The sequence below is a fragment of the Macrobrachium rosenbergii genome, chromosome 45 (genome assembly GCF_040412425.1).
Source record: "Macrobrachium rosenbergii isolate ZJJX-2024 chromosome 45, ASM4041242v1, whole genome shotgun sequence".
Lineage (NCBI taxonomy): Eukaryota > Metazoa > Arthropoda > Malacostraca > Decapoda > Palaemonidae > Macrobrachium > Macrobrachium rosenbergii.
In genome coordinates, this window is record NC_089785.1 from 34,267,240 (window position 1) to 34,288,151 (window position 20,912).

General features: G+C 38.2%; 1 protein-coding gene across 5 annotated transcripts in view; it reads right to left on the reverse strand.

Moving 5' to 3' along the window:
- The window catches only part of LOC136829914 (coiled-coil domain-containing protein 102A-like), a 41,137-nt gene extending 22,544 nt beyond the window's left edge, over positions 1–18,593 (reverse strand). For 2 of the 5 annotated variants that reach the window (XM_067089067.1, XM_067089063.1), the window contains exons 1-5: positions 18,479–18,593; positions 14,631–14,777; positions 13,532–13,642; positions 12,495–12,692; positions 6,228–7,105 (exon numbers count right to left, since the gene is read on the reverse strand). In XM_067089067.1, coding sequence (XP_066945168.1) covers positions 6,228–7,105; positions 12,495–12,692; positions 13,532–13,642; positions 14,631–14,777; positions 18,479–18,481 — 1,337 coding nt within the window. In that variant the 5' untranslated portion in view covers positions 18,482–18,593. Of the gene's footprint in view, positions 1–6,227; positions 7,106–12,494; positions 12,693–13,531; positions 13,643–14,630; positions 14,778–18,478 lie in introns of those variants that run through there. The other 3 variants (XM_067089066.1, XM_067089068.1, XM_067089064.1) reach the window with 3 other exon arrangements.
- Positions 18,594–20,912: the final 2,319 nt, after the last annotated feature.

Sequence of the window (20,912 nt, forward strand, 5' to 3'; positions counted from 1 at the left end):
TTTCTTCTTCTCTTTCTCTTTCTATCACACCTCCTCTTTCTCTTTCTCTCTCTTTCATTGTGTCTCTCTCTCTCTCTCTCTCTCTATATATATATATATATATATATATATTAATTACAACATCGCAAAGAGACTCAACAATCTCCTCACTCCATATATCCCTGACAGGTATTGTGTGCAGTTGTTTACCGACTTTCTACAGAAACTCCGAGACTCTTCTTCTACAGGTATCATCACCTCCCTGGACGTTGAACGTGCCAGTTGACTAGACGATTCAACATATCCTGAATAGGGTATATAGATGTGAGGACACACAGACCATGACCATCCCAAAGAAGCCCTAAAACCCCTTCTCGAAACATGCACTAAGAAGGCCCCTTCACCACCCACAGAGGACATCTTCACTGCCAGATCGACGGTGTGGCAATGGGATCCCTTTTAGAAGTCTTATTTGCCAATTTCTACATAAGTGTCGTAGAAGAGAGGGTCTTCAGTAAGATCCCCTGCCCTCCTCAATACTACAGGTATATAGACGACACCTTTGTGAGAGTGAATAACGAAGAAGACCTAGAAAATTTGAGGACTACTTTTGAAGAATGTTCCATCCTCCGTTTCATGTGTGAACGTAGTGTTGATGGTGCTCTTCCCTTCCTGGACATTTGAGTACAGCAGACCCCAAAGGGTTATACCACCACAGTATACAAGAAACCCACGAACCCGGGTCCATGACTTAATGGGTCCAGTGAGTGCCCGGACAGGGATAAAAAGTCCTTGGTTGAAGCCTTTGTCCATCACGCCCTCTCACACTGTTCCATGTGGAAAGGATCTACGGAAGAGATAGAAAATTCAGCACAAATACTCATTAACAACAACTTCTCTAATCACATGGTTGAACAACAAACCCGAGTCTCTATAAATAACTGGCACCAGGAAAGCATGACGGACACTGAAAACAACCATAGTAAGTCCATAAAACTATATTACAGGAGTTACTTCCACCAAAAATATGCAGAAGATGAGAAGACCCTCAGAAAAATAATTTAGGAAAATGTAACCCCTACTGCAGAAGATGACAAAATAATCCTGATAATATACTATAAAAATATGAAAACAAGCCAGTTATTGCTTAAAAACAACCCTGCGCCCCCAGAAACATCTTTGAAGAGAAGCAGTATCATCTACAAATTTACGTACCTGGTGGAAAGATGCCACCACTCTTATATCGGGGTGACTAGTACCAAACTCTCCAAGCATCTCTCCTGTCACCTCCAAGATGGGGCTATTTTTAATCATTACACTCAAAAACATCACAGAAGGCCTGAAAGAGAACTTGTAAAGAGCACCAAAATCATTGACCAGGCACCGGACCGCCGACGGCTTCTCAAAGCACTACATATTTTAGAAAAAAGCCGAACATCAAAAAGGGTGAAGGAAACCGAATTTCTCCCTACCATCATACAGAGAAACTTAAGAAACCAGCCGACATCGGACACCAATGAGAGAGAGAGGGCCAACACTGGACACAAAAGGCAGATTACCTGAAAGACTTATAATCCCGGATAACAGCCACTCCCAAATTCCAATAGTGATTAGGCCCAGAAGGTCTCAACACCTCTGGGACCGACTTCGTCACCAACCTAGGACCAACCAAAACGCAGCTCAATTACTGACCTGGCAACTGTACACCCACCGCCCCACCCCTGTAACCTGCATGCCATTTCATTCACTCTTTTTAAAATAAACACCAGAGCAAGTTTGAAATGTCAGAGGAAATAAACCTAAGAAAACAGAAATCTTTGTATGTCCTTGGGAAGCCTGATCTATCAGCTACAAGCTGTGGAAATAAAGATAATAAGAATAGAGAAGACTGTATAAATTAAATGCTGTGGAAACAGCTATAATATTATTATTACAGTATTATTATTATTATTATTATTATTGATGGAAATAATCAACACACAATCACATGTGTAACAGCAATAAATTTCTGACTTACATTGGGATCAAATCCAGGACTCCAGAAGGGTGCTACCAAGTGGAATTCAACTATGAAACCATCTGGAAGCCTACTACAATCACCCCTACACTGCTACTTTCAATAGCACACATTTTCCTGTGCTCTTTTTCCAATCGCCACAAGCATAATTTAGTTGTTAATCCTCTCTTCTACATTTCTCTATTTTAAGCCTTTTAAAGATTTCCAAGACCCTACCCGTTGACTTTGCTATCAACAGCAAATCCCCTGCAAACAGGAGCTCCAAGTGATTGCCCTTTCTGTATTCCTTTGTAATTTCTTTCCATAAACAGCTTGGTACTGACCTTAGACAGAAACCAACATTGCCACAGTCTTCATTATAATTCTTGTGATATGACACGGTGCCATCACTTGATCAATGAGGCAGTTTGATATCTGTATTTGCAGTTTCCATCTAGTAATCACTTATCTTGGTACACTATTGTGTCAAATTTTTTTTAAAGTCAAATAATTGCTCAAGATCTTTTTGCAGATCACTCCTGCTGTAACTGACCAGTCATCAAGAATGCCAGTTGCTGACTTTCTTGGCATGCAGCCAAACTGGCGAATGATGATTTTAAGTCACTCACAACCTTCCCTCTTGCACCTTCTCAAATTCTTTCATAGGAAGTTCCAGCAACCTTAACCCTTAACACTTCCCAAACTGCAGAGCACTGCCTTTTTTTTTCGATGTGTATTATTATTGTAATACTCTTTTCCCACTCTGCTCTTCCAGCCCCTCTTTTATCATGCTCTTATACATTCTGGTTAGCTCATCAGTGACTGCTTTTAACAGTTTGCAATATTATTCCTGACAGTACCATTTTTTCATTTTCTTCAGGGTCTAAAACTTTCTTAGATGTTATGGTCTCTATTGAATATAAAGATAACTGACTTATGTAAACATAAGTCAATAAATATATGTATATCATATATACATATATAAACATTTGAAAAAACAATAGGATTTGTAAAACTATATCAAGTATGTGTTGAGGGTCTCCATACTTTGTTGGAACATGAAAATCTCCTGTGAGGGCAACAAAATTGTTTTTAATACAAACACATCAGTTTACAAGAGCCTATTTGTGCAGTCAGCCCTCCAAACAGACACACTGCATATAAAGAAGAAAATTCCATCATAGGCCACACACCCAGGAATCCCAGCACCAACTCCAGTTGCCAGTCATTCCCTGTGTTGTCTGGACTTGCACTAGACTAGAGGGGTTGGGAGGAGGGGTCTCTGTGTTAACTGATGGGTTTGTTTAGAAACATCAATTTCATTTTCTTTGCAAAAAAATTAACTTGTTTTACCACACATCCCAACAGTTTACACGAGCCTGATTAAGTATTTACAAGGGTAGGATCTTGTGGATCAAGAATTTCTGCAATTAACTGGAGAGGCAAGCTCCTGTTTCAGTAACAGATATATAGCATGTCTGTCTCTGATAAGTGTGACCACTGGCAATTCTTCATTTCAATCACTGACAAAATACTTCTCAATGTGCTGCTGTTGGGTTCAACTTGCCTTCCTAATAAAAACTGATCTTGACATACAGTAATTATACACATGAATAAGCTAAAACACTGTGGACTCTAACCATTCTAGGTGGCTGATTGGTTTTAAGATGGAAATCAGTTTTTATCTGTGGGTGATGTTGCTGGATTGATGCCAATTTCTACCCTGGCTATAATAAAAAAGGTCAGGCAACTACCAGCTGCTGGTTAGAAGACGATCATTAACACTAGTCTGGAGATTTTGAATGTGTACAAATGGTGAAATCAAAGTCTCATGAAGGGGGACAAGGAGACTGTCTGAGGTGCAGCTGCACGATAAAGAGTATAAACGATAAAGAGTATAAAAGAGTTCAGGTATAAAAGAGGATAAATGAGGTAGCCCAGCAGAACATGAGCAAAAAAGAGAGGGAAAGAAATAAAATTCAGTAGTTGGCCTGAGTTAGTGCTTTAGGGATAAAAAAAAAAAAAGCTTCATGAGTGTATGAACCAGAATGGAATGGAATATAAAATTTAAGCAAAGGCCTAAGAGATCATTCAGTGCTGAAAGGGAAATTGAGAGTAAAAAAGTTTGAAAAGGTGTAACAGAAGGAAAACCCCCAGTTGCACTATGAAACAGTTGTTAGGAGAGGGTGGTAAAAAGTAAAATGGAAGAAGGACAATATGAACAGAAGTACAGTAAAAGGAAAGAAAGGATTGTGGCTAGGGGCTGAAGGGATGCTGCAAAAACCTTAAGTGATGCCTACAGTGCACAACATGAGGTGTACTGTACTTATGGCACTGGCCCCCTACAGGATAATGAGCATGTGGGTGTTAGAATGAACAATTCAAATGGAAAGATGTCTTTTGAAGAGAACGCATCCATCCCAAAATATGTGAGTAGGCCTGTTCCAAAGTTACTGAATGTCAAGGGTAGAATTACAGTATAATTATTGTACAGTAGTTTAACAAGAACACTGCATTCCATTTCTAAACTCATCAGAGTTGCTCAAGAGGATTTTTCCTTAAATGAAAGGTTAAATGAAAAGCAAAGCAAAGCTATGGAAGTTGGATACTGGGTGACAAGAGAGAGAAGTAAATAGATGAAAGCAGAGGCAAGCAGAGAGCACAAAGTAGGGAGCTAAAGGATACTGAAAAGAGCCAGTAGTACTATCTACAGTTTACCACATACATCACACTGTAGGTAGCTCTTGCTACTGGGTTAGTGGACAGAAAAAAGGCAGATTTGATGGATGCATCAGTGAAAGAAGCCGAATTGAAAATAAGTGGAAGGTACTGCTAACGAAGAAAAGAAGACCATTATGAGGTTGATGGGAAGAAACAAACCAGGAGTTTGTGGGATTACAAGCAAGATGCTGCAGTATGATAACTTTGTTAATGAGAGGCTGACCAAGGTATAAATGGTATGCCTGGAAGATGGATAGAGGAAGAGGGTGCTGATCGCATGTATCTTTTGAAATCGTAGTTGGAGACGTTCAAGATTATGGGAAAAAAGCTACATGTAGATGTGGACTATAGCAAACTGAGCAAATGATGATACTGCCAAGTGCAATGCAGAGGATACTTGGAAATTTGCTGAGAGCTTCTTGAAATTTTTATAAAGAAAGTGAAGCTTGTGAGAACAACTGCTTAGGTGTAAAAGTGAGTCTGAGATATGGGTATTTTATGCCTTTTATGAATGTAGTGATTCAAGAAGTCAGGCAAAGGAAAGCAGATGTAGGTAGATGTAAACCTGATGGATAAGGGAAGGGGTCATGAATGGAGTGTGGAGTGGCCCATGTTTGCCGATGATACATTGTTTGATGAAGACGATGAAGAAGAACTACAGGCACTTCAGAGTGCAATGAAGAAGAACTACAGGCACTTCAGAGTGCAATGAGGACAGATGGAAACCAGTATGGACTGGTATTTGGGAGTAAATGAAACAGATGATCGTGAGATGAAAATTGTCACAGAATTAGAGAAGAATGTCAAAGTTAGAATGTGTGAATGAACTATTGGGCCAATTCTCATTTATACTGGTAAATTGTGGATGTTACATGCAAAAGAAAAAAAAGTGGAAACTGTTGAGATGAATAACTTGTCAGTCTATGTGGAATAAAGACTTCACAGGTGAGAAAAATGGAGTTAAAAAGTAGTGGCAAAGAAAGGTTACCAAAAAGAAGAATCAAAAGTGTTTTGAGATGACTTGGTGTTGGGGAAAAAAATGGGAGACAATGGGATGGTGAAGAATGAATGGAAGGAAGGACTGCAAGACCTACAAAATGGTTTGACAGGGTGGAGGAAGCACTAGAACAAGACTTACTGCCCTAACTGCTAACAAAACTATTACACAAATTTACATCACCATCAACGAAGTGCACTGTTGTTATCATGGTACATCTAGCAACTTCAAAACATGCACTAATTTCTGTTCTTAACAATTAAAACAAGAAGATATTCAGTATCTAACACAACATGATTACAACAAGAACAAAGTCCTTATGCACATACATTTTTATCTAGAAGCCTTGAATATTTCCAGTAACTACCTCTGATGCTGAATCTAGTTTTTACACTAATTTACACTAATTTCTGTCTCACTTGAATATTAAGAAACTTCAACACCATTTCAAATATACTTGGCACAACAAAACAAATCATATAATACTTCAGACATGGGAATCAATAAAAAAACAAATTCATATCTGATACTTACTCTCTTTCAGCCTGTATAGTTTTTGTTGCTTCATCAAGCCTTAACTTGAGCATTGTAACTTGCTGTTCTAAGCTTTCCTGCTCAGGGGTGATACCAGTATCATCCATCACAGACCCACTAACCATACTATTAATGCCATTTCCACTACAACCACTGCTAGTTCTCCAGCCTCTTCTACTCGCATCACGACCACTGGTAATTCTGTCATTCCTCACGGAGTCTTCATATCCTCCCTCACTGCACTCACTTCCTCCACAAACCTCACTCATGGGATCCGACACGGCCGATATTCTAGGATTTACGTGGCATGTGTCTGGTAACGGGTCAGACATAACAGAGATTCTGTGAGATGGGGACGGCTGACTGCTGCTATTGGAACTTCCAGCAGGTGGCAAAACACTACTTTCTTTGAAAATTTCACTTTGTTCGTGCAGCTGCTGATCATTCAGCTTTTCTTCCACGTCATTTTCTCTCTGCGGCTGATGCGAGTTATCCGGGAACTCCTTTACGGAATTCTCTTTCAGATATTCGTCGCATATCAAGTCTTTCACCTCTCGACCGGCACAACACTTCTCTCTTAGACGTGAAGCTTCACTCGCCTTGTGAACATACACGCACACATTTTCTACGGCTCTCTGCACGAGTTCTTCTCGGTCAGGGCCGTCCTCTTCAATGTTCCTGACAATGCCATCGTCACCTGGCTGGACTCCTACTCCGTGAGAACCGAACATTTCCTCAAGAAGGCTAAAATTTGTGTTTTTAGCATCCCGAATGAACTGTAATTCGTCACTGGATAACTTCTCCATTTCAGTTTGTGGAGCAGTTGGTCGGACTGGCGTACTGCCGTCACGTTCAGGCGATTCCTCTTTATTATTGGTCTGAAACAAAACATGTTATTTCAAACATGGAAGAGCTACCTTGAGAACATGACTTCCAACACAAGAACTGTCTAAATCAGTGGTTCCCAACTTTTTTGGACGAAGACATATTTCTAATACTCTAAAACCCTGCAACTCCTTGCCACTTTTCCATAATATAAAATGTCAGAGTAAATTTTAAAAAATCATTAAGTTTTTATATTCTTTGAAAACTGAAATTTTCAAAATTTTGGGAGAAATACACTAATAAAAACCATCAATGTAAGAATTTAGGTTCTGCAACCCTCCCATCCCCCCCCACTTATGTGCCAATAGGCTGGGAACCATAGATTTAATTACTTTAGATAAATAAGAGCAGTAAATAAGTAATATTACACTTTTACTGTATTCTTTACTTATCTACCAACGTTACATAAACTGGATACTGTAATAGGTTTCTTATATGGGCCAATCAGTACTGTCATGAAATGAGGCTATATCTCATATAGCTTTATAGTATACTGTATTTTGTTGTGCTTTCTGAAAAACTAACGTAAGGGAGATTTATTTAGTTCAATACTTTTACAAAGACAAACCCTCAAACAAAAGGACCATCCTGCTTGTACAGTTCCGTATGTCAGGGCATAAAACACGACACAGAAGTAGGTAAAAACTGTACAAGCAATCAACTTCATACAATAGTAGTTCAAGTACATGTATCATTACTCCATTTAAACAAAGAAATTACTAAGCTACTCAAGGGATTTTTACTCAAAACAAAATCAACAACTTACCCACAATAAGTGACTTTTCAAGGCAAACAAATCTGACTGATTTATTCAAAGGTTTTGAACTTCAAACATTGAATCTGTAGGCAACATATGGTCAATTTTTTGTCGCTTCCTGCACTCCAGGTGATACAGGTACAGTACTTCCAATTCACATAAAGAATTATGTAAACAATCAACCATTACCTGTGTGGCTTTCATCACTTCTCTGTGATTGATGCCACCAACATAAGATGACAATGGGCTTACGAATCATAATTGAATTTACCTCCATAAAATTATACAAGACAGTAAAAGGAGGTAGTTTTGCAACTGAATGTAAAATTTAGGCCGAAGGCCAAGTGCTGGGAACTATGGGGTCATTCAGTGCTGAAAAGGAAATTGAGAGTCAAAAGGTTTCAGTGGTATAACCGGAGGAAAACCTCGCAGCTGCACTATGAAACAACTGTTAGCAGAGGATGGAATGAAGATGAAAGAAAGAGAATATGAATGGAGTTACAGTAAAAGGAACAGAAGGGGTTGCAGCTAGGGGCCAAAGGGATGCTGCAATGAACCTTAAGTAATGCCTACAGTGCGTGTGAGGTGCACTACCACCCTACAGGGAAGGGGGTGGTTTAAGTTTTCCTTTCCTCATATTTGAAAGTGTTGCTTTTTTTGGTCTCTGCTGGCATGTGGCAAGCCCTCTGAAATCGCTATGGACCCTAGGTGAAGACAGGTGTTAGTATCAATGATACTGCTCCCAAAAGTAGGAAGTTTTATCCTGTTGGGGTGAGATGACATGACTTTGACATACTGAAATATAAGAAGTTGGTTGTAGCTTTTGATGGTGAATTCTGCATAAATTTCAAGTCAACTGTTCACTTCTCCTAAACCAAATATAAGACAGTCTCACAGTCCATCCTATGGCTCTCTCATACCCATGAGAATGACAGCAACTGGGCAAATATTGCCAAAGAATATACATTATTGAGAAAAATTTAAACTGCTAATAAGTGAAATTATTCTGAGAAATGAGCAGTTGATAGTTGTGCTTTGGACCAGCAAAACCCAGCATGAGCTTTCACTGGCTTACAATCTAAAATATACTACACACTTGACACTGGTGAAGAGGCCAGTTCTGGTGATTTGCATTTTTCCTAAGTATACAAACTGTAGCTTTTCATATGCGGAGAATCTTTCTGCACATCTGCCAGACTGGTCATGCAATGACTAAACATGGGTGGTAACCAGGTGGAAACAGGAGAGAAGATGCCTCAATCTTGCCAACTGACGCTACCCATTGTTTTTTCCGTCCCATAATAGGGTGCATAAGCATTAGAAGAGAGAAGCACGAAAGTAAACAAATGTGATGGTATTGCACAGTACAGCACAAACAAAGTACAGTAGTGCTGGGAAAATACAGGTGTAGTACTAGGAACAGTCAACAGGTTAATGTCTTTGCTACTATCAGGTTCAAGGTAGTACATCCAGTAATATGGGTTCCTCTCATGTTAGCTTAAGATCCTACTTAGCTGCCTCTTGTTATTTTGTGCAATCTGGTGGTAGTTAGGGATGACTGTTATCCACTTGTGAAAATGAAGGCAAGGAGACTGTAGTTACAAGATGAGTTTCATACCTGTCCTTAACCCCTAAGACCCATAAACTTTCATAGCACTTTGTGCACATTTCTCCTGAAGAGGCAAACTGCAGTTAAACAAAGGAGTAAGCTGATGCTAAATATTACTGTACTCTGTCAATTGACATCCCTAATAAAACATCTCTTTTTTGTGAAAGTTTAGTGACATTCTGGTTTGTTTAAGCTGTCCTCAGATGGTGGAATTTTACTCTTTATTCTATGGAGTTCATTCACATCTACATATGCTCCAAAGTTTATCCAGTCAAGAAGGTGTTTTCTAGGGTTATATGGATAGGTGTCAAGAGTTATAGTCCTTTTTGTCTAGTCATTCACCCAACCTCAGTCTGAGAGCTCACTATCGCTACTGGCTGGGGCAAGGTTACACATATTCCAGGACAAAAAACCAGAAGGATTTGGCTATAATTTTAGATAAAAATCAATAAGGGTCAAATTTCCTTACAACAAGACCACTTTCAGATCAGGAAAGACACCTTGTTTTCCCTTTCGTTGGCCAGAGGCTTTGTAGTTGGAACAAATAGTGGATTTTGGCGACTCCAGCTTGTGTGCAATTGCTGACATATTCCCTCCCTCTCATAATGATGGCTCATCATGATTTCCATATTCTGATCTACTTTCCTCCTTTTCCATAATGCAGCAAGAGATGAGGGTCACCTACTGTTAGGTTCACTTAAGGAATTTCCACTTGACCCCCTTGGGACATACTCTTTGCTTGACAACACCTGGCTACAGAGACAAAGCCAAAAGAAAGCAAGGTTTGGGAATTACTAATGTTATAATGTGCCTCAGCACTTAACAGTCATCTTGCAAATATTACAATCATATTTCTTGTATGTATTTTGGCAAGGGTGAATGGACATATGTCAAGAAGGATTTACAGAAGTCATGAACAGCCTCCACCAACAAAAAACTATTATAACTGACTTAAAATGAAAAATGTTAGCACAAAAAACATTAACATTATAATTTTAAATGATTACTGTAAACCTGGATTAGGCACAAGAACAAATACTTTGTGAATAGGACATTTTATCTTTTGATATCTCATGAATTACAATGTAAAAAAAAAAAAAAGTCTTCAGGGCAGCTTACTACAAACTTACAAAGAAGTTTAACTAAACCAAACGCCTTAATTCTTTTCTTTCTACAATATATAATAAAAAGACTATCAACAATAAGAATACAGAGTGATTATCTATCAGTTTTATAAATTCAATAATTATTTTCATTTTCTGGGTTAGTGAAGTAGGTATGGGCATTAAACATTCAAGAAATGTAGACAAAGTGAGCTGCTAATTTTAGTGTGTGTTTGTAAAGCCAGTCCTCTCATTATGTTTGGAATGGCGCAATGGTGATTGCTGTGACGTCATAAGACTTACAGAATACAGGGGTTAGGAAAATGGTGATGTGGAGGGAATGACGGGTTAGTGGGGGTGGCAGAAGGTCGTGAGAGCTCCCATTTGTGGTTTTTTGGTCGGTTTGTAAGTCTTTCTTTTGTTTGTTGTGGTCGTGAGCTCACTTGAGCGAGAACAGGTGTGTATACTGTGTAACTGTTGCATATTGGTTGGGCTGGGTGTTTTTTCACAAAGAACTATGCCAACTTAATCCAGAAAAGGAGTAAAGTTTGGCTGATAGCTGAAGCAAGAATGACATGTGACACAGGAAGGGGACTCCCTCTAATGATGGCTAATTGCTTAGGAGGAAGACTCTCTAATTTCTTCAGCAGATACAGTAACTATTCTCAGCTAACACTGCATAGTACAGTACCATGAAGTAGTTTACAAAAATAAAGGGGCTTGTGCATTGTATTAACAGAGTTTTTACTTGATATCAATCTGATGACCAACATCTGTTTTTATTTTTTGTATAACAATAGTGTGGAACCTTGTAACTTCACAAGCACACACATACACATGATGAGAGAGAGAGAGAGAGAGAGAGAGAGATTATATAAACAAAATCTGAAGGGATGACACTGTAGGTTATCATCAAGTTGCCTATTCATTAATGTATACAACAAAATGGTTCTGCATACAGTACTTGGCAAGGACGATTCTCATGACTGAATGACAAAATTGGCAGGATCCCTATTTTTCTGCAAAGAATTAAATGAATAGTAATCGTAAAGATGGCATGGTGAAACTGTTCTGTAGTCTGTTAAGAAGAGGCAAGATTATCAATCATTACAGTGTTATTCTCCTTCTGGGGTGGGGATCATTTGCAGAGTTATACTGTATATTCAACTGGGATGAAGAACTCTTAATCTACTGCGTTGAACGGTGGAAAATTAAACTACCCCTCAGCCAAAAGAGAAATATAAAAACCTTACATGCTAATATCATTATTATTATTTGAAATGTACAAACACTACTTCAGGATAAATCAGACAACCATTCAGCATCCTATCAAGTTTTCACTGAATACAATGATAATGAATACTAGTTCAACGAAACCTTCTGAGTAACAGTTGGTCTCACAAGATGTGTTCATAAATGAAGATTAAAAACCTGAGCAAGACTAAGAGAAGTTGGACACTGATTTGTGAAGACCACAGTTCAAGTAAATTAAAAATAAGTTGTGAATGCTGAAAAGAACCTACATGAACATTTACTTATGTAAGAAGACCCTCTTTACCTTCAGTACTTACACACTGCGAATCAGCATCAACTCTTGCCTTGTTTCATCTGTCTTTTCTACTAAAAAGAGCCTACTAAAGCAATCACTTTCAGTTCAGCTCAGGGAGCATATCACTATATACAAGTTTTCTCAATAGCAAACATCATTTCTTGGTGAAATGTCATGATGACGAAAGTTATCACAAGATTCTCTTGTAAAGGTAATTGTTCTCACCTTAATTTAAGTAAAATATCATAATGGTCCTTAGGCTGACAGACATCATCCTACAAATTGTAATAAATACAAGATATAAAAAATAAGAATCTACGTTCTCTCCACATTTTAAAGCAACAAACAACAGATGAGAACTTACTTGGTCCCTTATGTCCGTAGGTTTATTAATCATATCATCTTTCCTTGCCCGTATCCCGTGTGGCTCTGATAAGTGAGCTACTTGTGCCTCTAAATCATTCTTTTCTCTTCGTAAAACGCTGGTTTCTCTCTGAGATGCTTCCAGACGTCCTCGAAGAATTCTCACTTCTTCCCGAGCTTTATTTCGTTCACTTCTGACCTAAAGAAGGAAAGTAAAGTTTGATTCAATCTTTAATATTCTATGGCAATACAGTAAACCCCCCGTATTCGCGTTCTCATGAGTCGCGGGCTCAAGCATTTGCGGGTTTCTCTGTGGAACATAATTACCCATTATTTACGGAAAATTCGCCCATTCGTGGTATTTTCCACTGATAATTTTCATGACTAAATAAATGCACTTTTTGTGATAAAACTATTAAAATACTCAGGTATAAGCATTTTTACAGGGGTTTTTCTTGTGTTGAAACTATCAAAATGGGCAGTTGTTCTAAGTGTTTTTAGAGAGGTTTTAAGTATTCACAGATTTTAGCTATTCGCGGGGGGTGTGGTACGCAGCCCCAACGAATACGGGGGGGTTCACTGTACAAGACTTACTACACATGAACTTGCAATAAAATTCACAAAGCAATATTTTCCATCAAACTAAGCTTGCATTTCCTGTTAAATCTGCACAGCAGATTGATACTGGGATCTACAATCAAATGACATTCTAAAATACTTTACTGCATCAACTGAGGTCTGCAAATACACAGGAGGGAGTTATAGTAGGTGAAAACTACGATTGGTTTGAAATTTCTATATACAACTGCAATCCAAGGATGTGAGAAGACAGCCATAAAGCCATAAAGAACTTCCTTGGGAAGAAGGATAACATGAATGGAGGTACAGTCAAAGGAACAAAAGGGGTTGTAGCTAGGGGTCAAAAGGATGCTGCAAAAAACCTAAAGTAATGCCTACAGTACACCACCATGAGAGGTGCACTGACAGTACCATTCCTCTTTGGGAAATTGGAGATAAGGAGGGACATAAAATGATTACCTTGCTCCACTTTTCTCGCCAATTTGCTGTGCAGTCAGACCACCATCTCATGGTCTTCTCCATCTGAGTTGCACGAGCACGGGCCTCCTCCAACTCTCGCTGAATGAGTTCCTGTAAAATAATAAAGTAAAACACAAGTTCTTTTCAAAACATGACAGTTGAACAGTGAATTCTTAAAGAAACAATACTATATGGAAAGGTTTCACGCTGCAAATTTATTGTCAAAAACATTAAAAAGTAAACAGAGAATTTGCTTTATTCTGATCACCCAAGTGGCTTCTGTAGCTTCCTTTATTTACACTCAAATGTTCTCTAAAGCGCATTAACTTATGACTGCTGGTGCTACCTTCTTGTCAAGTCTTGTTTACTGTTATAAATCTTTTTCAAGCATTAAAACACAAGTTTCCTATATTTTCTCAGAACACATGGAAAAAATACCACCACATATTCATCAAATAATAATAAATAAAAAGAACAAGTCTGACTAGCTTTGCATATCAAAAGCTGTTTGTGTTACATCTTCTTTGGCCAATGCTATGCAAAAATAACAACAGGCTGTAAAAATATGCAAAGAGCAGTTCTTCCATCTTCATGTACAGGCAGTCTCTGGTTATCGGCCAGCTTGGTTATTGGTGATCCGGTTTTAAGGTGCTTGTCTAGCGGTGAAAATTGGCGATTTTTGGGGCCAATATGCACCGATTTCCGCTTATCGGCACCGATACATACCTAACAGAGGCGCCAATTAGCGCCGAAAATCGCCAACTTTTGGTCATCAGCGATTTTCGCTTATTGTCATGCATCGGAACGGAACCCCCACCAATAACAGGGACTGTCTGTACTTGCTGGCTCATTAAACACAACAAAGTGAATTCTAACAGTTACCAGTTTGTCACACCAGTGGTTTGGAAACAAATGACCATGAAAAAATGGCTGTTCTTTAAATTCTACGGACTTCCTGGCTAATAAGACATAAAGTGAATTTAATAGTCACCTGTTTGTCAGGCCAATGATATGGAAATAAATGAATGAAAAAATGACTGCACTTTAAATTCTTAGGACTTGCTGGCTCATTAAACATAAAGTGAATCCTAAGAGTTACCTGTTTGTCATGCCAGTGGTACGGAAGTGACACTGACTCATGAGAGTGTGGAGGGGTGGAGTGGGGGTGTGCTCCAGGTACAGGAACTTGCGCAGCACTCCTCCGAGAAGAGCTTCCACTTCCAGACTGTGCCATCTTTCCGTTTTCCTGTCGAGGAAGAACTTACAGAAATTGTTCTCATTGGGTTTAGCATAAGTGAAGGTCGATGTGTGTCCATAAAAGTGAGAGATTCACGAGAAGGTCATGTGTGTGTCAATAAATGTGCAAGGATATATGTGAAGGTCATTTATATTTAATGTCAGTTAGAAATTAAATTTTCCTGTAAAGATGACATATAATGTGGAAAAGAGAGAGAGAGAGAGAGAGAGAGAGAGAGAGAGAGAGAGAGAGAGAGAGAGAGAGAGAGAGAGAGAGAGAGAGAGAGAGAGTAAATTTCAAATGCACTTTACAATATTGCAATACAGTAGTTAAATATACTGTACTTAAACTTGGTAAACACTAAACTCCTGAGAACTTAAATCTAAATAAAAAATTTTGCAGATACAAAATTATATAAACGAATGCAGTATGTCATTTTCTGTGATGCTAATTAAGCCCTACTTCATTTCAGGTCTGAAAAAAAGTAACAACACTGAGGCTAAACTTTCCAGACCATAAAAAACGAAGGCAATCTTTTGCATCATGTAGACCTTACTGTCTTACAAGCTGTGACTTAACAATAAGTGCTGATTTAATGATTATTATTGTGTACTGTTGAAAATAAACTGCAATTCTGACCCAAAGTTAAAAGATACCTAACTAATGGCTACACAAATCTTCATACTACCTGAAGCTTCCCAAGATTAAAAGCAATTTCAATTGCGAAGGAAAACTGGTCAAAGTCAGCAATATTAGATATAACATTTGAATTCTCGAAGATTATAAGTATCAATGACTTTCTCAATGTAACACATTTTAAAGGCTTAACTAAAAATGTTATTTCTCCCTTTCTTTTGGTGATAGAAACATGACTACCTTACCTGACCTAAAGGGAGGAACCAGCCCAACCAATTCTATGGGAAGATACTTTATTAAGAGGGCAGGCAATCTTTGTTGTGAAAACTTAAAAGCTCCCCTGATGTCTAAATAAGAATATGATTTCATATTCAGTACACGAAACAAAACAGAACATACTAGCCAAGCAAAACCAGTAATATCAGTCTAATGAAATTGCTATCAAATACTGTACTGTTATACAGTACAGGGAATATTCGTGAATTTCAAGGGAAGGAAAATAAAAATAATTTACTTTTGGTACAACCATATCCTTTTTAAAAGAAGACTGACTGATTTTACATGTATGTATAAGCTGGTGTTGCAACTGTCATGGCTATAGAAACTGGCTGAATGCAAGAGGAAATAAGGGAAGTTTAACATGGGATCACAACGTTACAGCTATTGCATTACTTGCTAAACTGCACTTCGAACAAATGAAAGACTGAAACTGTACATTCCATGAAAACGAACTACAGGTTTTTCCAAAAGAAAATCATTCACTTGCCATCCTCATGTTTCATGCATATTTAGCACTTACATTCCACACACAAATTAAAAGTGTGTCACCCACAATATATCAGCAATATATGAACAAAATAAGATTTGAATTATGCAGTGAGAAAATATTATATAAATCAGCAAGTTCATTTAGCCATTTATTTCACTATGCAGAAGATGGTTCTTTTAATCACATGTAAAAAGTAACAAATACACTCCATCTCCTTCTTTATCTTACAATGAGAAACATCTGAATGATAGTGGTTAAAATTTAAGAGATAAAAATTGCCAAAAAACTTTTTAGAAGACAACATTCAAACACTGATCATACTACCCAGACATGTGGGCCTACAAATGTGAAATACTCTGATCCTTCTGTTACTGCAGACCCAGCATACAAAACTACATTTTTCTTACAACAAAATCAATTTTTCCTAGATGTACATACAAAACCTTCAGTCTCAATCCACAGAATCTTTGCCAACCACTGGTTTTGGTCGCTGAAGCTTTAACAGGGTAGATAAGGAGCAGTGAGTGAGGGGGCAGGGGGTAAGGCCCAACCCACTTACCTAAATGTGTTTTTCCTTTGGCTACAAGGACAAGTGCAGCAATCGTTAGAGGTGGGACTGACATTTAGGGCATAGGTTTGTATATCCAGGAAAGTCAAACCTAAGAAAAATACCAATTTGCTCTGTGATGTATACAAATTCTCATCACATTGAGAATCTATCATGAGGTAGGAGGTCTCTCCTCACTTGACTTGACTGGCATTCTTCTTAGAGAACTGTTTCTGTTTCTAATCTGCTCAATTTTGCCCAGTCATGTTTTACATAATTTCTCATTGCAACATATTTCACTACAGACTTACAAAACCTTTGTGTTTTATGCACTTTTTTTACAGTTGTAACAGTGACTAGTTCTATGACTTACTGAACATCTGCTATGGCATGGTTCACCGGAGTCATCTCTCTCTCTTCTTCAGGGCATTTCGTCCTCCAACTCTAGTTTTATCTCACGATATTTAAGAGTTCTCTCATAACTGGACCATATTTCTGTATGCAATGCTTAGCATTCCCAAAGAAAGATTACCAAAAATACTCAAAATATTGCCCTCAATATCCTAGACATTCTTCACATTACACAATTCTTGCAATCAATTTGTTTATGAGATCTTCATTACACTCCTAACTCAATACATTCCTAATAAAAAATTAAATATACTACTTATTTCTAATTTCAAAGATGAATAGCAAATATTACATATATACATGCCAAGGCCACGAGACTCTCACTTAAGCTACAAAGAAGTTAAGCATATCTGAGTTTAACCAGACCACTGAGCTGATTAACAGCTCTCCTAGAGAGGGCTGGCCCGAAAGATTAGACTTATTTTATGTGGCTAAGAACCAACTGGTTACCTAACAACAGGACCTACAGCTTATTGTGGAATCTGAACCACATTATGACGAGAAATGAATTTCTATCAAAAATAAATTGCTCTAATTCTTCATTGGCCAGTCGGTGAGTCGAACGCTGGGCCAATAGCGTGCTAGCCTGGACTCTACCTGTCCGTCCAATGAAGAACTATGAAGCATTTTCAGCCATTCAGCACTTAAAACTGAAATGGGGATTAGAGTGGTTGGACAGTAAGACTGATGAAAGATATACATGGAGGTAAAGTAAAAGGGTAAAGAGCGGGTGCAGCTAGGGGCCAAAAGGACGTTGCAAGCACCCTTCCATATTGCCTACAGTGCATCATGTAAGGTGCACTAAAGATACTGATTTAACATTTATGCAATGTTTAGCCTAGCTCACCTAGTCAGACTGGGCAGTGTTAATACGAAGTGAAATCTACAAGTTACAGGTCTCTACCAATTAATCTCAAAGGGCCAAGCCCGGACTGGGGGTACCGTAGCTCGTCCATTGCACTGTTTTATTAAGTAACAAGAAATGCCCGAGGCTAGAGCAGCCTAGCCCACTGGCAAACTCGCTTGATTGGTTCTGTCACCTCTCCAGGACGATGCGATTTGACTTGCTCTACCATGAGCTTCGAAAAGCTCCTTCGGGTCCCATCGAAAATCTTAAGACTTCCATTTGAAATTAGGGTTAATTTCGGGTAAACTAAATTCGGTTCCCACAAGCTCCCAGGACAGGTAACACGCACTGTGCACTTCCATTCGCTTGTTCTTCCTAAATTACACCTGGATCTGGTCGAATTCCGACAGAATCTGGATTATATATGTTTTACACGTTTCCAGAATTGGTTTACTAACTTAATACAAACGTAAATGTAAAAAAATACACTCAGAACTCACCATTCCCTGTCATCGCATCTTATTCACAACAATCACACCTGTGCCACGTCTCCTTCAATTTGTCAAAAGTTCATTTCGTAATTGTTTTTTGGTGAAGAAAACACGTCAACATCTTATACATATTTTAATTTTGAAAAAATTTTCGTCTTCTGTCACATCTGAATAAACAGTTTACCTAAATTTATTCCCATTTCCATTATGTGGTGAATTGGCATCGTTGCAGTACCCTGCCATCTATTGGTGGTGTCGACAGTATGTGGGCATTTTCGGCTCTAATTTCGCAGTGCCTGAGGGAAAAGAACACTATGTTTCATAAATATACTTGCAAAATACACACTCTTTAATCATAATCATCATAAAATAGGTATACGCCCGGGAGATCCGCCGAAATAGGGCGAATTTCCTGCCCGGTCACAACTTAGTATATCCTCAGGGTTACGAGAGGCCAGGTAAATCAAGTTTTCGGCTCGTCGTAATTCCTGTCTGACTGAAGGATTACCGAAGTCGTAGTAAATCGTATTCCATTCATTGTTTCTCTCTTCCTCTTCTTCGATAAATCATGAATGAAAGCGGAAACAACAATGTGGAGTCACGGGAGCTTTCTGTTAATCACTGCATTCCGCACCTGTGGAAGGGGGGCTTCCCCGTGGGTCTCCTCCCGGGGTGTTGGTGGTGGGTTAGGGGTGGGATAATTAGGAGGGATACACCAGGAATGTGAAGGGCCCAGGTATCCGCAGCAGCGGGAGTAATGTTCTCAACATTACTTCAACGTTGAATGTTGCCTGGATGTTTTCATATTGGAATACGGCGAGCGTTTCGATGTTAGCGTATTATATGATCATAATAAGAATCATACTATCGTAACAACGGCCGTATGTTAGAATTAGGTAAATGCAAAGGAATTACCAGCTAGAATTATCTTGAGGCTACTGTATACATGGTTGGGTGTATGTTACACGCAACTTAACTGCAATTTAACTTCATTTGCTGTATTTCTTGCTTTCAAATCTTTGTTTATAAACAAAAACAACAACAATCTCTATTTATTTTTTGAAACTACGTGAAAAAATCAATTAGATTTAGGCAGTTTTTTGCAGAACAATTCGCTTATCCGTTAAATTATTGAAAAACTATTTTGGAATTAAGGTCTAGTTAAAGATGAATGGAAAACTAAAATTAACGTTCCTTCCTTGTGTGAGGGTGGGGGCTGAATTCAGAACTGTTTATACTTTTGTTCCCCCATCCTGGTCCTATTTTGTAGTCTATTCCAATTGTTATTTTTTTGTTAACAGGATAACACAAAAGGCTATGTCTTGATTTTTATGATGATTATAGGAAAGGCTTGGTAAGTGGCTGTGTTTTGAATAGAGGAACTTTTGTGGGAAAGTTGATAGTTTAGCCTTGGCGGAGGTTTGCGGCCTCTGGACGCTCTCTCGTTTTAGTTAGGTATCGAATCTTCTTAAGAGTCATTCTAAAAGTGGTAAACGGGAAAACTACGAAATTCCACATAGAAACACGAAATTTAATTGATATAGAATATAATAATTTTGATATACATGACTGAGAAAATGAAAAGCAGACAAAAAGTTACAAGCAAATCACTTAATAAAAATAAAGAATATAAAATTCAGGCCAAAGGCCAAGCGCTGGGGCTTAGGAGGCCATTCAGCTCTGAAAGGGAAATATAGTAAAAAAGGCTTGAAAAAAGGTAACAGGAGGAAAACCTCGCAGTTCCACCATGAATAAATTGTTAGGAGAGGGTGGAAAGTCACAGGGGAGAAAGAACATATGAATGGAGGTACAGTAAAAGTAATGAAAGGGGTTGCAGCTATGAGGGCCAAAGGGATTACGGCATTAAGATCTTTGGGAACTAAGGACAACAGGTCCTTTAGATTAAGGACAACAGATCTTTTTAGACCTAATGACAGCAAATCCTTAACAGCTAACATTAGTAGACCTTAAAGGATTAACGACGGCAGATCCTTTGGAACTGTAGATAACAGATCCTGGAGAAAAAGGTTAACAATTGGGATGTCCCAAAAAGTAAAAAGAATAAATAAAAATATATGTAGATAAATAAATAAAAAGCTGTCTAGTCCAGAAAAAGCCTTGGAATGAAGATTTTACATCACAAACCCTACTATTATCACTCTTATTTTTACTACAATACAAATATACACACACACACACACATATATATATATATATATATATATATATATATATATATATATATATTTTATTATTATTAAAAGCTGGGATCTTGCTAGATTAATGGGGTATACTAGGATGATACACAACTTACCTTAATTACCACAAAAATCTGGACTCTGGCCTTGAGGTCAGCTAAAATTATAAACAACAAAATATGGCTGAAGGCCTACTTCAAGATGGGAGTGATTAGATAAACTCTGGGGTTTAACTTAATTCATTA